Source organism: Sylvia atricapilla, chromosome 1 (assembly GCF_009819655.1).
Source record: "Sylvia atricapilla isolate bSylAtr1 chromosome 1, bSylAtr1.pri, whole genome shotgun sequence".
NCBI classification, from domain to species: Eukaryota; Metazoa; Chordata; class Aves; order Passeriformes; family Sylviidae; genus Sylvia; species Sylvia atricapilla.
The window spans coordinates 152227411-152246519 of NC_089140.1; the positions used below are offsets into that span (position 1 = coordinate 152227411).

The window sequence follows — 19109 nt, forward strand, 5'->3', positions numbered from 1 at the left end:
CTTTTGCCTAAATAAAATTCTTTTACATTGCAGCATTGTGATGTCTCCTTTTCCTTCACTGGCACACGCTGGCACATTTTGCCTTTTCCAGTGTATTCCACAAGCGCTACACTTGCCTGATCCCAGACCTGGATACACTAAGGCCAGTCTATCCCTGCCTCTGATACAAGCCGTGTAAGGGTCTTCTTTTCACTTTGGCTGCAGACCAGGTTCTCCAGACCCTCATCATCATCCCAGTCCATCCACAGCTCTGCTTCAGCAGGTCTGTATCTTCCATATCCTCGGGTGCACAGAGTTGAACACATATCTCCAGTCCCTGAAGGGCAGAGCAAAAGGTCAGAATCACCCCCTCACCTGCTGCCTCAGCTGTGTTGATGAGCCCAGGACACAGAGGGGTTTTGGTCCGCGAGTGCACATGGCCAGGACATGTCCAATTCTTCATCCACCAACACCCCTAGTCCTTCTCCTCGGGCACAGTCTAAGTCAACTCATTACCCATCCAATATCCATTACTGAGATTACCACGTGTCTGAGGGGCCCCACTGCCCAGCTCATTATTCCAGATGTTGAACAGAGTCAGCCCCACAGATCCAACTCCTGGGCTGCAGTACTGGAGATTCAACTCCATTTGCACTTTGGGCCACTGATCAGGAGCCTCTGGCCTCAGCCCCTGAGCCACTCTTAGGCCACTCACTGCACTCTCAGGCAACCTGGACTTGCTCAAGATGATCTTAGAGTGTAGAATGGGAAGGAGCCTCAAACAAAATCTTCACAAAAGGGTGGAGTTCAACCCCAGCCATAGCTCCCTCCTCATGCCTAGGCCAAGTACCAGCAGACACAGAGCTCAGCCAAGCACCATTTCCTCAGGGGAAATCCTCCAAGAGAAGTGGCCTCAGCTCTGGGCACTTGATACAACTCAAAATCCCAAAGGCTCAGCTCATCCCTCCCCTGCTCCTGCTCCCATTGTCATGAAGAGAAAATTCTTCCTAAAGAGTTTGATGGGGTTCCAACACTGGTGAATGAGAGAAGAGCAACTTTGGCTTGTGCAAAGCGTTTCTCCCTGTGGCAGACAAGATCTCTATCTCTGACCTGGAGGGATGTGGAGTTGACAGCTGGAACATCAGCTGTGGAGTGGAAAATGAATGGGATGGTCTCACTCACAGAGCTGAGGTCAATTGCTCCATGTCTGTGAGGAGAACAGGAACAAGTGGTGGCCAACAGAGGCTCGTACTGGGACCGTTATCACTCCCCCCCTCTGTCAGGCACAGGGACGCTGCAACTGAGTGTCCCCTCAGCAAGACTGGGAATGACATTGAGGTGTCATTCTGATTGTCTGGAGGGAAGGGATGGCACCCAGAGAGCTCTTGGCAGGCCAGGGATACGAAGTGGTGTGATTGTAATGAATGTCAAAAAAACCAAGTGCAAGAGCCTAAATCTGAATTGGAGCAATCTCGGTGATGGGTCATGAGTTCATTAAGAGCATCCCCAAGGAGAAGGACGTGGGATGTTGGTGGATGAAGGATTGGACATTTCCTGGCCATGTGAACACACCAAACAAAAACTGCCCATGGCATGGGCTCCCTGTCACAGTGTGGGCAGCAGGTGAGGAGGGAATTCTGACCCTCTGCTCTGCTCTGGTGAGACTGGAGTTCTGTGCTCAGCTCTGGAGCCTCAAGGATAAGGACCTACTCGTGTGGATCTGTATACGGGCTAAAGAGATAAGGAGGGTCTGGAGCAACTGGTGTGCAGCCATAGTGAAAACAAGAGCCTTACACGGATGGTATCGGAGGCAGGGATAGACCTGCATTAGTGGATCCAGGCCTGGGAACAGGCAAGTGAAGGGTTTGTTAAATACACCAGAAAGTCAAAGTATGCCTGTAGAGGCCAGTGAAGGAAAAGGAGACATCACAATGCTGCAATGCAAAAGGATTTTATTTAGGCAAAAGAATAGTGAAAGATTATGAGTGGCAAGAGGAAGGGAACTGTCCTACTGGAAGTAGGACAACCATCAGCCAAGGTCCTTTGCTGGCAGAGGGTTTGGCCAGAGCATCAAGGATTTCCTGCTCCACAGTAGAAGGAACCTGACAGTGAAGGTTCCTGATGGTCTCTCTCTTTGGAGAAGGGGTTTGCAGCAGAGGAGACTGGACAGAGCTCAAAGGGGATGGGAGAAGAGCAGCAGGAAGATGGGCCATGTTTGCAGGCAGCCCAGGCTGGCCCCTTGGCTGCTGCCTTGCTTGGAGCCCTGAGAGCAGGAGCTGGAAGTGCTGAGCCCCTTGGGGAGCCTTGGCCCAGAGAGGCGTCCTCAATGGCTGAGATGTGTTCCAGGAGTGGGTGGTTGGTGTCAGGGCTGGTGCTGAGGGCCCTCAGCAGATGTAGCCGCCCCTTCTGCCGTAGCAGCCCAGGCCTCCCAGGCCGTAGCCAAATCCACGGCCATAGCCAAGGCCGTAGCCAAAGCCACCAAATCCCCCAGAGATGGGCTGTCCCTGGACACTGAGTTCAGTGCCCACGGCAGCCGAGGAGGTGGATCCGACGGCGGTGCTCTGAGGGAAGGAGGTCATGATGGGTCCTGGCAGGGTGACCAGCACAGGGGAAGGGTTGATGATGACACGGGAATCCTGGCATTGCAGGGCACAGGGCTCGTTGCAGCTGTTGGCCAGCGGGGTGGGTCCGCAGGGAGTGCAGAGGTTGTTGCAGGCCATGGGTGTGGTGTGGAGGGTCCCTGGAAGAGAGGGGGTGAGGCAGGACAGGGGTGAGGGGGTGTCAGAGGCAGTGATGCAGGAGGTTGAGGGAGTGTGGAGGCTGCTTTGGGTGTGTGGGGAGGTGTGAGGGCTGCAGAGTTTGGGTCTAAGTGTGCTGGAAGAGAGCGGCCAGGGGTACAGGAGCAGGAGGATCAGAGGTTTGAGACTTACCTGGTTGTGGGTACAGGAGAAGGAGAAGGTCTGAGGAGAAGTGTGTGAGGGAGAGAGGCTCTAGGCTGGCTTTTATTCTGGTCGTGTAGGGGTGGGACAGCCTTGCCCCATGGCCTTGGGGCATTTTTTGGGCAGCAGCTCTTGGCTGGCCCACTCTGGTGAATCATGAGTTGAGGAGTGTTTTCCTTCACAGAATTCTGCAGTGTCATGGCTGGTTCTTGAGTCCGTGTCCATCTGACCTTGCCGGCTGCTTCAAGGTGAGATGTGGTATTTGACCAGATTTGACGGTTCAGTGTGTGTCAGGGAGGAATGGATAAACAACCAGAGCCCTGGAGATTTGCAATGTCATCAGTGAGGTCATTTTGTGGCACTCGTGTGCTGTGGTTTGTGGGTGCCTTTTGAAGGCTGTGGCTCTGTGGCTCTGTGCCGCTGGATGTCCATCTTTGTGTTGCACCCAGGAATGCTGCGGGAGCTGCTGATGTCCTCAGAGGAGGTCACCTTGGCAATGTTTTAGTGTTTAGAAGTGTTCCTTCTAACAGGAAGGAACACTTTTAGTGTTTTAGTGTTTAGAAGTGTTCCTTCTAGCAGAGCTCACTGCTTTGTGTCGTGAATTATATCAAGAGAGAGCATCTGGAAAACTGGAGGCTGGTCTGGTTGAACTTGTTATGATGTCGTGGTCCATTTGGATTTTTCATTTTTACATGACATTGTAGTCTGTCATTTAACGTGTAATTCTTGACCTCATTAAGAAATCCATTAAACAAAGACCCAGCCCAGCCTGATCCCTTTTTTCACAGGCTGGTCTGTGATTTCCATGCCTTTATTCCACATCCAAGCCATAAGGTTTCATATCAGACATCCTTTTATCCTTAATAATGTTTTCCTGCTAGCAAAACCTGGTAATTACTAATGATTGGTCAGGCGTAGTCCTCTTCCCTCCTCTCTAAGTCATTTGTGGAATTCTGCAGCTCAATCTCTTTCTTTTGAGGCCATGTCCATCTGACCTTGGCCGCAGATTTCAAGTGTCTTACTTAGAGGTTAAAGGCAGGTGTGTGTCATGGTGGGATGAAGACACGTCCAAAGCCTTGGAGAGATGGAGTGTCATCAGTGAGGTTACCCCATGGCATTGGTGTGTCATGGGTTTTGTGGTGAAGTGGGGCCCCAAACCATCGCAGTCCTGTCAGGATTGTCTGGCTTTGCAGGAGCTTGTGAGGAACTGCCCTTTCCATGATGTTCTCTCCGTTCCCACCATGCTGCCAACAGTCAGAGCCTGTCTGTATTCCTACCCTTTCCTGCTGGGTATGGGAGAGCGATCCCTGTGATTTAGGGCGGGCTCCCATTCTCCCACAAAGTCATGCCTTGGTTCCTCTATAGCTCTCATCGCAGCTGGGACCAGCAAAGTCACACTGTAGGATCGCAGTGCTGGACTGTGACCGACCAGTGGAAGGGAAAAATGGTGAAGGATAAGGAGAACAAGATGCATGAGGAGCACAATTGCCCATCCATGGATTAATCCACCCTTGGAACTCATGATCCTGAGCTTTAGAAAGGTTGAGGGAAAGGATTGTCCTGGTCCTCACCACTGGTAGGGCTCACCAGTGGAACAATGACATGGTTGACCAAGGGCACGGCAGGGACACCATGACACGGACAGGACTGAGGTATCCTCAAACTGAGGACAAGATGAGAAAACTGGGAGTTCTTTCAGGAGACAAGAATGCAAATGTGAGATGACATCAATATGCCGTGGTATGACCTCATTGACAACACCCCAATTCTCCAAAGATTCGGCTGAGTCTTCTACATGTCTTGACACACACCAAAAACAACAAGATGACGGTCACCAATCATCGCAATTAAAATGTTCTGCCAAGGTCACTTGGACGCAGCCCTAAGGGAAGTACATGGAATTGCAGTGTTGCAGGAAGCAGAACACTTCCCACCTCAGGATTTGCCAGGTAGGCTGAGGCAAGAACTGCTGCCTAAAAAATGCCCCAAGGCCATGGGACAAGGCTGTCCCGCCCCTCCACAACCAGCATAAAAGCCGGCCCAGAGCCTCTCTCCATCACACACTTCTCCTCAGACCTTCTTCTCCTCCTGCTGACAACCAGGTGAGCCTCAAACCCCTGACCCTGCTGCTCCTGTACCCCTGGCCCCTCTCTTCCAGCACAGTCAGCCCCAGCCTCAGCAGCCCTCACACCTCCCCACACACCCACAACAGCCTCCACACTCCCTCAATCTCCTGACACACTGTCCCTTGCACCCCTCACCCCTGTCCTGCCTCACCTCCCTCTCTTCCAGGACCCTCCACACCACACCCATGGCCTGCAACAACCTCTGCACTCCCTGCGGACCCACCCCGCTGGCCAACAGCTGCAACGAGCCCTGTGCCCTGCAATGCCAGGATTCCCGTGTCATCATCAACCCTTCCCCTGTGCTGGTCACCCTGCCAGGACCCATCATGACCTCCTTCCCCCAGAGCACCGCCGTCGGATCCACCTCCTCGGCAGCCGTGGGCACTGAACTCAGTGCCCAGGGACAGCCCATCTCTGGGGGATTTGGCGGCTTTGGCTACGGCCTTGGCTATGGCCGTGGATTTGGCTACGGCCTGGGAGGCCTGGGCTGCTACGGCAGAAGGGGCGGCTACATCTGCTGAGGGCCCTCAGCACCACCACTGACACCACCAGCTTGAAGCTCTGGCAACAGCTCCTCCAAGCGAAGCACCTCAGCTGCTGGTGGCCCTATTTGCCCCTCACACCAGATCTCTTCTCTTTTCTTCTGTCTCCTCATTCTTGTGCCTCAATAAAGTTTTTCTGCATCAGTGACTACAACGTCTCCTGTTCTGTTGTAATTCCAGCAGTACCACATCCTCACCAAACACATTACACGCCTCATCAAGCCATTGGGGTATGTGCAGCAACACCCTCCCTCACTAATATATCAAAACAACTACTAAGAAGGAAAGGAAGCTCAGGAGGGACACCTTCCAGAGCATGATACAAATCCATCACCTGACACACCAGAGCCTTGAACACATCCATCCTCTCCTGGGTACAGCTCTGGTCAAGTCCCCCCCATGTCCGCACACACTTGGCAAATTCTCTTCCCCACCAGGTCTCTTGAGCCCCTTCAGCAAAACGAGTCATAAAATCATCCACTTGGGCAGGAAATCTGGAGTGCGTTGGCTGTAACTCCCCTGCTCAAACAAGAGCAGGGTTTCCAGGACCATGGACAGTTCAATGTTGTCTCTCCCGGGGCTGACAGCCCGACACCTCTTCCACTCTATGGGCACCCTCACAATGAAAGATTCTTGCCTTCTTTAGCAATCGCATTCCATCTCTTTTCCCTTGGGTCTTGCCTTCTTCTCCTGGACATGTGCACTGCTGAGAACAGCCAGGCTCTCTCGACTTCTCTGCCATCAGGGACTTGGACACACTGATGACACCCCCCTGTCCAGCCTTGTCCCCTGGGAGTCCCAGCTCTCTCAGTTTCTCCTCTAGGAATGCTTCACCAGCCCCTTTGGAATCTTGGTGGTCCTGAACTGATCTCGATTCACTAAATTGACTTCATTTTCACGCTGGAGAGTCCAAGGCTGCCCACAACACCTCACATGGGACCTCACCAGCGCTCAGAAGACACCAAGAGTCACCTCCCCCTGCCTCATCACACCACTTCTCCCCCAACCCTGATCTGGAGACTTGGGGTCCCTTTTCCCATAGTTATGCAGGGACACTTCCTGCCGCCATTCCTTCTAACACAGGATCACAAAGGCTTTTTCAGACAAGAAAAAAAAAATTGGTTCAAATATCACCCAGATACTTTTTCCTACCTGGGATGACTCCTCCCAAGAAACAGCACCTGGCAGATGCCCTTGATGAGCTCCAGCAGGTGTCCAGAACCTGTCAAATTTCCAGTGTTGGCCCAAAGGTTCCAACTCCTGGGCTACAGCACTGGGGTCTTGCTGCCATCTGGACTTTGGGACACTGACCACAAGCCTCTGAATCCAGCCCTTCAGGTCTTTCTCAGTCCTCTACTCTGGTCACTGACACAATCTGGAGTTGCCCGTGTTGTTTTTGAGGATCACACAATGCTCGCCTCCAGCAAGGCTGGGTGTTGGGAAAGATGAAAGTTCGACAAGGAAGTTTCACAGATATGTATGCTTGGCAGAAAGCTCTTTGAATGTGGAACCTGAGAGCAGAATAGAGATGGAAGCAAGTTTTGATATAGAAGAATAAAAGATGTCTAAATTACAAATTGCTGAGCCAGTAGGTACTGGACAACTAAGAAAGCAAAGGTTAAGTCGAGCTGGAAGGAGGTTTTATGGCTAGACCAAAGGATATGTTGAGCACAAAGGAAGAAGGTGTTTTTAGCAAGCAGAAACAGGTCTTAGGAAAAGCAGAAGATAGCACAGGCAAACAAACATGCCGATGTGGTAAGCAGAAAAAAGGTCTAAGAATTTTCCACTGCAAGAAAACAGAAGAACAACTTTAAGCTTAAACTGTGACATAATATGGCAACGATAGTAGTTATGATAGGCTACAGGTAAAGGTGCTGTGTATGATGCTGTTTGGTTTTTATGTATTAAGATACTCAGCAAAGAAATATATATAACGTATTGTAACCAGGACTAACTTGCCTGTAAGCTGTATTTGGCAGCTTTAGGCATGGCTTTGACACACCTGTGACCTCTTATGAATGCAATACCTTCTGTAAGAATCCTGCTATAATAAACAGTATTCGGAAAAGCCGCCCATTGTCCCACATCTCTCAGTTCAGGCTCCTATGCATGGGCAACCTCCAAATCCTCATTCAAACAATCACAACTGGGTTCACTCCTTTGTGCCCAGCCCCAGCAAATACCCCAAATATCACTTTGAGACAAGTGTCACCCAAGCAAATAACCCAAATATCACTCTGAGACAAGTGTCACCCAAGCAAAGACACCAAATATCACCTTGAGACAAGTGTCAGCAAAGCAAAGACTTCAAATATCACTCTGAGACAATTGTCACCCAATCAAAGAACCCAAATATCACTTTGAGACTATTGTCACCCAATCAAAGAACCCAAAAATCACTCTGAGACAAATATTACCCAAGCAAACACACCAAATATCACTCTGAGACAAGTGTCACCCAATCAAAGAACCCAAATATCACTTTGAGACAATTGTCACCCAATCAAAGAACCCAAAGATCACTCTGAGACAAGTATCACCCAAGCAAACACACCAAATATCACTTTGAGACAATTGTCACCCAAAGACACCAAATATCACTCTGAGAAGTGTGTCACCCAAGCAACGAGCCCAAATATCACTCTGAGAGAAGTGTCACCCAAGAAAAGACACCAAATATCACTCTGAGACAAGTGTCACTCAAGCACCCATCCAGCACATCCAAACTGAAAGGTGAGGTCTTGTCCTGGTTTAGGGCAAATTTGGGAGGAAACCTGCAAATGGAGTTCCTCTGGAGAGCAAAACCCAAATGGCCCCTCCTCCCAGCTGGTCTGGGAGAAAAGAATTTCCTCAGAGGAAAGTGGAAAAAACTATTTATTTAACAAACAAAATGCCCACAAGCATGAGGAATGAAAAATAATAATAAACAACTCTCACTGCTCCGAAGAGAGATGGCAAAACTGAGGAAGTCCTTGCCAGGAGTTCGCTCAGTTCTTTCAGTCTCTTATCAGTCCCAGTCTCTTTGGTGCTGGAAAATGCCAAGGTCCAGGCCTCAGTGGGCCACAGGTACCAAATCCCAGTCCTTCTCTGGGTTTTCAGTCCAGAGCAGATTTAAACAACCCCAAGAAAAGACTTCTTTCCTTGCTCACCCTCAGAACCAGTCTTAAAGCTACCAAACTGTCCTGGTTTAGAATAAATTAGGGGAGAACCTCTAAAAGGAGTCTCCTAAAAACAAACCTCCACCACCCCTTCCCCTCCAGCCCTGGGTTCGGGAAGGAAAATGCCTTGGAGGAAAAGTGGAAAAAAATTATTTATTGACAAATAAAAATAAAAAACACTCCCCAACACCAAGGAAAAGGGAAAAACAATACTGTGAGGGAGAGGGTGCAAGCTTCTTCCCGCGGGCCCCAGAGATTCTCTGACTTCTCAGGTCAGGTCAGGTCCAGAGCCAGTCCAAAATCTTCGGGGGGGTGGGGGGAAAGGGAAAAGAAAAGGAAGGAAAGGAAAAAAAAAACAAACAGAAGCAGTAAAAGCCAGCGGCAGGAGCGGCAGCAGAAAGGCAAAGAGAGAGTGAGAGAAGCAGCAGCAGCAGCAGCAAGCGAGCAGCTGAGCCAGAGAGCAAGCAGCCAAAAGCGGCAGGCCCTGCCAAAGAGGGAGGGGGCAGCTGCCAGACACAACAATGTAGTCCAAGATATGGGATAGGGGACAGCGTCAACCCAGAACACGGACACAACCTACAGCACACGCAGAACAGATGACTGGGGGTACAGAGGCATCATAGTCACCCCAGGACAGGTCTGCTGTCAGTCTTTGCCCGCTGGGATAAATGCATGGAAGGGTGGAAGGTTCAACACCCCCTCCTTGGCACAGCTGCAAAGCCCAGATCAGCCCATCATGTTAAGATAGGGTTAAGAATTTCTGTGGCCACAAAGCTGGGACTAGAACCTCAGTTTCACTGCAAACCGGATGTGGCTCCCATTGTTCCAACCAAATCAAGTATAACTTTGCCTGGGTAATTGGGGTGGGGGAAGAAGGAAAAGATTGGGATCATTTGTACTTGGAAATAAACCTATCCTTTACTAGGTTGGGTGAAACTGTACCTAATCATCCTAAGATAGATGATATAATTGTAACGATTGTTGGTAGCTGAACGTGATTATTATCTCAAACTAGAATCATAAGAATCACGAGGGAAGATATTTACCAAAATTCATGCTTGGGCATATACAATAGAACAATAGAAGTTAATGTTTAATGTAGAGTTGTGTAACGGAGGGGTATAATATTGGGGCCTTCTTGGACCCTCGTCGGGGTTGGATTTGAGTTTGTACCCCGGCTCCCAGACCTCTTAATAAAGCACCTCATAATCATCCGTGATTCTGTGTTTTCCTTGCTAACAATCAGACCCGTGAGAAATTCGGGGCAATTCTTCAGAAGGCACCCATAAACCACAGCACATGAGGGCAGTGGGGTTACCACGGTGATGACAACCCACCTCTTCAAAGCTTGGGTCACGTCTTCAGCCGTCCCTGACATGAATAATCAACAGAAAAATTTGACCTCTTCGTACTCGCAGTTAAAAGTTGCCACCACAGAGGGACGGGGCCTCAGGAGCAGGATATGGAATTGCACAATTCCACAAAGACATGCACCCACCTTGCCAGGGAATGACACTGAAGCACACTGATTGTCCATTAGTAATTACTGGTTATTTGCTCGCAGGAACACAATGTTAACTATTACATGTTATGACTTGTGAAATTTGTGGCTTGAATGCGGAATTCAGAGAATAGATGTCATAGACAGCCTGAAAAAAATGGATCAAGCCCAATTTGTTGTTTCTTTACTGGATTTCTTAACAACATCAAGAAATACAGTTTAAATGGCAGAGTACATTGTCATGTAAATTTGAGAAATCCAAATGGCCCGTAACACTGGAACAAGTTTAGCCTGAACAGCCTCTCATTTTAAATGTCCTCTCTCTTGATCACACTCAAGACACAAGGCCAAGAACCTTCCTTCATTTTTCCAGAAGAGCTCCCAGGCACTTACCAAGTTATTGCAGAGTGACCTCCCCAGGACATCAGCAGCTCCCTCAGCATCTCTGGGTGCAACACAAGGACTGATGGACGTCCAGTGGCACAGAAGAGGAGCCCAGTCTGCACAAAACAACCATAAACCACAGCACACAAGAGCCACAAAATGACCTTGCTGATGACATCGCACCTCTGCTAGGATATGGTTGCTCATTCAGCACTCCTTGACTGACATCTAGAAAAGAAATCCACCAAAACACCAAATTATTAAAGCTGCCTCCAAGGTCAGATTGACACAGCATCAAGAGCAGGATACGGAATTGCTGAATTGCATGAAGGAAAACACTCCCCACAAAATGACTCACCAGGCTGGGCCAGGCAAGAGCTGCTGCTGCCCAAAAAATGCCCCCAGGCCATGGGACAAGGCTGTCCCGCACCTACTGGACCAGTATAAAAGCCAGCCCAGAGCCTCTCTCCCTCACACACTTCTCCTCAAGCCTCCTTCTCCTGCTCCTGCCCACAGGAAGGTGAGCCTCAAACCCCTGAACCTGCTGCTCCTGTAACCCTGGCCCCTCTCTGCCAGCACACTCAGCCCCAAATTTATCAGTTCTCACACCTCCCCACAGCCCCAGAACACCTGTTCCACTCCCTCACCCTATTTCATGACCTGTCTCCCCACCCAGCACCCTTAACTTTCCTCACTCCCCTCTCTTTCAGGGACCCTCCACACCACAGCCATGGCCTGCAACAACCTCTGCACTCCCTGCGGACCCACCCCGCTGGCCAACAGCTGCAACGAGCCCTGTGCCCTGCAATGCCAGGATTCCCGTGTCATCATCAACCCTTCCCCTGTGCTGGTCACCCTGCCAGGACCCATCATGACCTCCTTCCCCCAGAGCACCGCCGTCGGATCCACCTCCTCGGCTGCCGTGGGCACTGAACTCAGTGCCCAGGGACAGCCCGTCTCTGGGGGATTTGGTGGCTTTGGCTACGGCCTTGGCTATGGCCGTGGATTTGGCTACGGCCTGGGAGGCCTGGGCTGCTACGGCAGAAGGGGCGGCTACATCTGCTGAGGGATCTCAGCACCAGCCCTGACACCACCAATGACCTTGGGGCTCTGGAAATAGCTCCTGCAAGCAAATCACCTCAGCCAATGTTTGCCCTATTTGCATCTCACACTGGATTCCTTCTAGTTCTTTCTCCTGTCTTTTTTTTTTTTTTTTCTCCAAATAAAGTTTTTCCTGCATCAAAGTCTGAGATGCTCCCTCATCTTTTTGAATTCTGATGGTTCCACATCCTCACCCAGCAAAATGCCAGACAGGCCATTGGTGTAGATGGAAAAGAACTCCTCTCCTAGGAATGGTGTCACCAGCAGTAACAACCAAGACAGGCGCTGGGAGCAGGGGAGGAGGGCTCACCTTCCAGAACATGACACAAACCTAGGAATCACTTCCCCAAACATTTAGACACATCCATGCTGTCCTGCGCCTGGCTCTGGCAGAGTTTCTCTGTGCCAGCACACACTTGGAAACTCTCTTTCCAGCAGCACTCTTGAATCCACCCAGCAAACAGGAGAAACAAAATCATCCACTCAGGCAGGAACTCTGGAATACCAGTGCTTCATTTCCCTCTGCTCAAGCACAGTCAGCAAGGGCAGCATTTCCAGGACCAAAGCCAGCTCAGTTTTGGTTCTCCCAGCAGCAAGACTCCACCAGCTTTTCCACTCTTCGACTACTCTCACACTCAAAAATCCTCGACTTCTTTGCCCATGGAATTTCATCTGTTTTCTCTTCTGACCTTGCCCCTTTTCCCTCACATGTGTGCACTGCTGAGGACAGCCAGGCTCCCTAAGTTTCAATTCCTGCCATCAGGGATCTAAGGACGCTGATGACACTCGCATGTCCAGATATGTCTCCTCAGAGTCTCAACTCTCTCTGCACTCTAGGAAAGATTCTCCTGCCCTTTCAGTATCTTGGTCACCCTGATCTGATCTTGTTTCACTGAGCTTTTGTGCTTCTTTCTCCTGAAGGCCCAGAACAGCCCACACCACCCTACACGTGACCCCACCAGTGGGGGAAAGAAAAAGCCACTTCTGACCTCATGGCATGAGCTGTCTGAAATCTATCTTGGACAATGGTGATGCTTCTTTAAGGAAGGAAAGGATTGAGGATTTGTTGTCCACCAGCACTTCAGGGTCATGCTCAGGAAAGCTGCTTTGCAGTCTCAGCCCACAGCACGAGCTGGGGCTCACTGCTGTTCCTGCCCGGATGCAGAACTTCATGTTTGCCTTGCTTGAACTTCAGGAGATCCCTTTAACCCTCATTCTCCAGGTCCCTCTGACTGATGGCACAATCATCTGGTCCCTCAGCCATTCCATCATCTGCCAAATTGCTGAAAGGCCTCATGGATGCAACTTTTCACCTCTTTCCCTTGTGTTGGGAAAGATGGGACAGGAAGGGCTTATGGATATGATTGTCTGGTAAGAAATACTGGAGATGTAAAACCTGTGAGTGAAATAGAAATGAAGGCCAGCTTTGAGATGTAGGCATGGCAGGCAGGAAGACAGTGATTAACTGGAGATAGGTTGAAGGACAGAAAACAAAAGGACCCAAGAAAGCAGTCTGTCTCCTCCCTGCCAAGGCATCAAGGACAAAGTAGGTAAGAAGAGTAGTCTTTAGAGTTTAAAATACAGGATGATATGGAAATTTAGTAGTTCTCGTAGGCTGCATGCAAAGTTTGTAGGTTTTGTATCATGGGCTGGTTGGTCACTGTAAATTAGAATATTCGACACAAAAGGAGATATAATGTGTTGTAAAAAGGACCTTGCTGTCTTTTCTTTTTCCTTTTTCCTCTTGCCTCTTTGCCCCTTCTCTTGCCCCCTCTCTCCCTCTGCTTCTTCTACCTCCCTCTCTCCTCCTGCTCTGAACCTGGCACTCTTCTTACCTCCCTTACCCCACTTAGCTTTTTTACCTCACTCACCTCATACCCCCTCTCTCTCTCCCTCTCTCTTTGGGGCTTCCCTTCAGCCGAGGCTGGTGGCTGAAAGCAGCCCTCTTTACCCATGACCCTTGCAATAAAACCACGTGTTTCTAGAATATCTCATGTCTGCAGAGTTCCTTGTCCCTGCCATCCATGGACGCCCCTACACCCTTGAGACTTGTCCCCATTTGCACTTTGGGGCACTGATCCCCAGCCTCTGGGCACAGCCCAGCAGCCACTCTCGGGCAACTCATTGCCCTCTCAGGCAACCTGGACTTCTTCAGCTGCTCTGGGAGCATGGAATGGGAAGGAGGTACAAAGGCTTCACAAAAGGGTCGAGTTCAGCCCCAGCCACAGCTCCCTCCTCATGCCCAGGCTGAGCCACTGGCACAGAGCAGACACAGAGCTCAGCCACGCACCATTTCCTCAGGGGAAATCCTCCAAGAGAAGTGGCCTCAGCTCCGGGAGCTCAGGACCCCAAAGGCCTGGCTCACCCCTCCTCTGCTGCCGCTCCCCATTGGCCTCTGCCCCTTGTACAGATGCCACCAACACACGTGGAATCCATTTCCATTCCAGCTGGAAAAACCCCTTGACATTGAGTATGACTGTTAATGCAGGAATACAAAGTCCACCCCTAAACAATCACATCTGAGAAATATTTTTGTCGCAAAAGATTTAAAATTTCAGTACAAAGTCTAACCATTCCCTCAGCACTACTGAGGCCACCACTCAGTAGGTCACCCAGTGACACATATACAATGATATTAAATCCCTTCAGGGATGATGGCTCCACCATTACTCTGTGTCGTCTGTGACAGGAATGACGACCATCTCCATGAAGGAAGCTCCCTGAATGTCCAAACTAAACTTGACCTGAAGACTCTTGGACCCTAGATTCTTGATCTCCTGTGTGCAGTGAAACGGAAACAGGATTTACACCTGGTTTATCACACGTCCATTCGAAAAAGAGACATCTCAAATTGTGATGCAAGAAAAATTTTATTGAGGTAAAATCATAAAAAAGCAGGACCAGCCAGTGGAAGGAGGAAGCAAATTTGGCTGAATGCAATTGAGGTGACCATCCACTCAGGCCCTTTGCTTCCAGAGGTTTCACCAGAGCATCAAGGCCTTCCTGCTCCATAGTGGCAACAGGCCACTGGAGACGGCCCGATGGTCTTTGGCTTGGGAGAAGGGATTTGCAGCAGAGGAGACTGGACAGAGCCCAAATGGGTGATGCAGAGCAGGGAGTGGGAGAAGAGCAGCGGAAAGATGGACCATGTTTGCAGGCAGCCCAGGCTGGCCCCTTGGCTGCTGCCTTGCTTGGAGCCCTGAGAGCAGGAGCTGGAAGTGCTGAGCCCCTTGGAGAGCCTTGGCCCAGAGAGGCGTCCTCAATGGCTGAGATGTGTTCCAGGAGTGGGTGGTTGGTGTCAGGGCTGGTGCCGAGGGCCCTCAGCAGATGTAGCCGCCCCTTCTGCCGTAGCAGCCCAGGCCTCCCAGGCCGTAGCCAAATCCACGGCCATAGCCAAGGCCGTAGCCAAAGCCACCAAATCCCCCAGAGATGGGCTGTCCCTGGACACTGAGTTCAGTGCCCACGGCAGCCGAGGAGGTGGATCCGACGGCGGTGCTCTGGGGGAAGGAGGTCATGATGGGTCCTGGCAGGGTGACCAGCACAGGGGAAGGGTTGATGATGACACGGGAATCCTGGCATTGCAGGGCACAGGGCTCGTTGCAGCTGTTGGCCAGCGGGGTGGGTCCGCAGGGAGTGCAGAGGGTGTTGCAGGCCATGGGTGTGCTGTGGAGGGTCCCTGGAAGAAAAGAAGTGAGGCAGGGCAGGGGTGAGGGGATGTGGGGACTGATGCAGTGTGGAGGGTGTTTTGGGTCTGTGGGGAGGTGTGAGGGCTGCTGAGGCTGGTTAGGAGCGTGCTGGAATGGAGGGTACAGGGGGTCAGGAGTAGAAGGTTCAGAGGTTTGAGGCTCACCTGGTTGTCAGCAGGAGGAGAAGGTCTGAGGAGAAGTGTGTGAGGGAGAGAGGCTCTGGGCCGGCTTTTATGCTGGTTGTGGAGGGGCGGGACAGCCTTGTCCCATGGCCTTGGGGCATTTTTTGGGCTGCAGCAGCTCTTGGATGGCCCAGATGGTGAATCACTGAGTGGGGAGTGTTGTCCTTCTTGCAACTCTGCAATTCGATATCCTTTTCATGCGGCCGTGCTCATCTGACCTTGGGAGAACCTCCCGTTTGGACAATTGGTGACTAATGTCATTTGGTTGGTTGGCCTGTGTCAGGACACACAGAAGATTCAGTGACATATTTGGAGAACTGGAAAGTCAACACTGAGGTCGTACCAAGGCACATTAAACACATGTCCCATTTGCTTTCTTGTCTCCTGTCTGATCGAAATTCCAGGTGCCTTCTTGCTTCTCCTTTCAAGCAATTCTGACAGTGTCATGGTCTCCCTGAGTTGCTCTTGATCCACCATGTCCTTATGCTACTGTGCAGCCCCAGCAGTGGAGGGTAAAAGGATGCCCCCAACCCGCTGTATTTCTTTTCCTAATCCAGTTAAGATAGGGATAAGCATTTACGTGGCCACAAAGCTGGGGAATAGAACCTCAGCTTCACTGCAACCAGGATGTGGCTTTCATCCTATTGTTTTAACCAAATCAAGTATAATTTTGCCTGGGTAATCAGGGGAGAGGGAGGATTAGGATGATTTGTATTTAGTCCTCTGTATCTTAGAAATAAAGCTGTTCTCTACTAGGTCGGGTGAAACTGTACCTAATCATCATATGATAGATAATATAATTGTAACGATTGTTGGTAGGTGAACATGATTATTACTGTAAACCAGAATCATGAGAATCATAAGGGAAGATATTTATCAAAATTCATCCTTGGGTGTATATAATAGAACAATGGAGGCTTAAAGATTAACACAGAATTGTATAATGAAGGGGTATAATATTGGGCCCCTCTTGGGCCCTTGTTGGAGTTGGATTTGGGTCTGTACCCCGACTCCCAGAGCTCTCAATAAAGCACCTCATAATCATCTGTGATTTTGTGTTTTCCTCACTAAAAATCCCTTCTTGGTAACTGCTGGAGTTTCTTTTAGCAAAGGGTATATTCATCAAGGTTGAAGAATTGTTCTCCTCACCTGTCTTGTTCTTTTTACCCTTCACCGTTTTTCCTTTCTGTGCATCTTTCTGAGCCCAGCACTGTGACCCCACAGTGTGACCTTGCTGGGCCCAGCTGAGACAAGCAATGCACGAACCAACACAAGATTTAGGGCGTCAGGAGATCCTTTCCAAATGACAGGATCGCTTTCCCATCCACATTGGGAAGGGTCTCGCATATAAAAACACCTGGAGAGAACTCAACATGCTGGGGATGGAAACAACATGACGAAAGGAGCAGACTCTCACGAGCAGCGTGTCTGCAAAGCCCAGACCAGCCTGACGGGGCTGTGATGGTTTGTGCTCCTTCTTCACAATGCACCCACAAATCACAGAATGTGAGTGCCCTGGGGTGACCTCACTGATGACACCCAACCCCTCCACAGCTTTGGTCACGTCTTCAGCTCGCACTGACAAAGCCATCAACACCTTCCTTTAACATCTGATATTTGCATTTAAATATTACCATCAAAGTCAGATGGAAAAGACCTCACGACAATGGCACGGGATTGAAGAATTTTACAAAGGAATGCACGCAGCATGTCATAGGAGGGAGGAGGAGCTCACTGATCACCCATTAGTAGCAATTACTTTTTGCTAACAGGAACAAAATGTTAAGACTTCAAGGTTTTAAATTATGAGACCTTGCGGCTTGAATGCAGAATAAGAGAATTGACGTCACAGACCAGTCTGGGAAAACACGGGCTTGTTGTTTGTTTATAAGAGTCACAAATGAGGTTAAGGAATAAACTTTAAATGACAATGTATGCTGCTGTGTAGATTGTAGAAATCCAAACGGACCCGAAAACATTGGAACAAGTTCAGCCTGAACAGCCTCTACTTTGCAGAATCCTCTCCCTCAATCCCATTCAAACACGAGGCCAGGAGCTCTCTTTCATCTTTAGTGGGTGCTCAAAGTCACCAGGACTTTGTCTACTTATTGCAGAGTGACCTCCCCAGGACATCAGTAGCTCCCTCAGCATTCCTGGGTGCAACACAAGGATTGATGGACATCCAGTGGCACATAAAATAATTCCAGTCATCACAAGGCACCCGCAAACCACAGCACACGAGTGCCACAAAATGACATCACTGATGACATTGCAAATCTCCAGGGCTCTGGTTGTTTATTCATTCCTCCCTGACACACATTGACAAATCACACACTGCCAAATACAAACTCCCACTCTAAAGTGGCCGACAAGGTCAGACGGACATCAAGAGCAAGGAGGTGGAATTGCAGAGCTGTACAAACACAAACACTCCTCACATCATGACTCACCAGGCTGGGCCAGGCAAGAGCTGCCGCCTAAAAAATGCCCCCAGGCCATGGGACAAGGCTGTCCCACCCCTCCACGACCAGCATAAAAGCCGGCCCAGAGTCTCTCTCCCTCACACACTTCTCCTCAGACCTTCTCCTGCTGACAACCAGGTGAGCCTCAAGACCCCTAACCCTGCTGCTTCTCTAACCCTGGCCCCTCTCTGCCAGCATGCTCCTACCCAACCTCAGCAACCCTCACACCTCCCCACAGACCCACAACAGCCTCCACACTCCCTCAAACTCTAGACACTTTACCCATGAGACTCCCATAGCCCTGCCCTGCCTCACCCCCCTCTCTTCCAGGGACCCTCCACAGCACAGCCATGGCCTGCAACAACCTCTGCTCTCCCTGCGGACCCACCCCGCTGGCCAACAGCTGCAACGAGCCCTGTGCCCTGCAATGCCAGGATTCCCGTGTCATCATCAACCCTTCCCCTGTGCTGGTCACCCTGCCAGGACCCATCATGACCTCCTTCCCCCAGAGCACCGCCGTCGGATCCACCTCCTCGGCTGCCGTGGGCACTGAACTCAGTGCCCAGGGACAGCCCATCTCTGGGGGATTTGGTGGCTTTGGCTACGGCCTTGGCTATGGCCGTGGATTTGGCTACGGCCTGGGAGGCCTGGGCTGCTACGGCAGAAGGGGCGGCTACATCTGCTGAGGGCCCTCAGCACCACCCCTGACACCACCAGTTTTGTCAGCAGCTTCTGCAAAAAAAGTGATTTAGCTGATGGTCACCCTGCTCGCACCTTGAAACAGATTATTTCCACTTTTTTCTCTTTCTTTTCATTTTTCCACATCAATAAACCTTTCCTGCATCAAACCTTAGATGCCTCCACATATTTTTTTCTTCCATTGGTCCCATGTTCTCATCCGCCACATTCTAGAGGTGAACGAGCCACTGGGCAACACTCTTATTTTTATATATGTAAAAAACAACTGTTAACAAAATCTGGCACGTGAAGCATAGGAAGGGACATTTTGCAGAGCGTGTCACACACCTGGCAAACTGCTCCACCAAAGG

General features: G+C 50.3%; 4 protein-coding genes across 4 annotated transcripts; 2 read left to right on the forward strand and 2 right to left on the reverse strand.

The window, feature by feature from the left end:
- Positions 1–2363: 2363 nt before the first annotated feature.
- Positions 2364–3033, reverse strand: LOC136372521 (feather beta keratin-like). Its single transcript, XM_066337155.1, has 2 exons — positions 2910–3033; positions 2364–2719 (listed from the first exon to the last, which is right to left on the reverse strand). Exons 1-2 carry the CDS (start codon positions 3031–3033, stop codon positions 2364–2366), a joined length of 480 nt encoding a protein of 159 aa, XP_066193252.1.
- Positions 3034–4898: 1865 nt separating this feature from the next.
- On the forward strand, positions 4899–5565 carry LOC136375197 (feather beta keratin-like). Its single transcript, XM_066340566.1, has 2 exons — positions 4899–5020; positions 5211–5565. The coding sequence occupies exons 1-2, from the start codon at positions 4899–4901 to the stop codon at positions 5563–5565; spliced, it is 477 nt and encodes a 158-aa protein (XP_066196663.1).
- Positions 5566–11359: 5794 nt separating this feature from the next.
- Positions 11360–18746, forward strand: LOC136375214 (feather beta keratin-like). The gene is made up of 2 exons (XM_066340590.1): positions 11360–11654; positions 18688–18746. Exons 1-2 carry the CDS (start codon positions 11360–11362, stop codon positions 18744–18746), a joined length of 354 nt encoding a protein of 117 aa, XP_066196687.1.
- Positions 15018–15699, reverse strand: LOC136375205 (feather beta keratin-like). The gene is made up of 2 exons (XM_066340578.1): positions 15585–15699; positions 15018–15415 (listed from the first exon to the last, which is right to left on the reverse strand). The coding sequence occupies exons 1-2, from the start codon at positions 15697–15699 to the stop codon at positions 15051–15053; spliced, it is 480 nt and encodes a 159-aa protein (XP_066196675.1). The 3' UTR covers positions 15018–15050.
- Positions 18747–19109: the final 363 nt, after the last annotated feature.

Coding starts and splice junctions, on each gene's coding strand:
- LOC136372521 (XM_066337155.1), bottom strand. CDS start 3,033: ATGCCCCAAGGCCATGGGGCAAGGCTGTCCCACCCCTACACGACCAGA. Junction 2,720..2,909: donor TCTCCTGTACCCACAACCAG/GTAAGTCTCAAA, acceptor CCTCTCTTCCAG/GGACCCTCCACACCACACCC.
- LOC136375197 (XM_066340566.1), top strand. CDS start 4,899: ATGCCCCAAGGCCATGGGACAAGGCTGTCCCGCCCCTCCACAACCAGC. Junction 5,021..5,210: donor CTCCTCCTGCTGACAACCAG/GTGAGCCTCAAA, acceptor CCTCTCTTCCAG/GACCCTCCACACCACACCCA.
- LOC136375214 (XM_066340590.1), top strand. CDS start 11,360: ATGGCCTGCAACAACCTCTGCACTCCCTGCGGACCCACCCCGCTGGCC. Junction 11,655..18,687: donor ATTTGGCTACGGCCTGGGAG/GCCTGGGCTGCT, acceptor ATGGCCGTGGAT/TTGGCTACGGCCTGGGAGGC.
- LOC136375205 (XM_066340578.1), bottom strand. CDS start 15,699: ATGCCCCAAGGCCATGGGACAAGGCTGTCCCGCCCCTCCACAACCAGC. Junction 15,416..15,584: donor CCTTCTCCTCCTGCTGACAA/CCAGGTGAGCCT, acceptor GCCTCACTTCTT/TTCTTCCAGGGACCCTCCAC.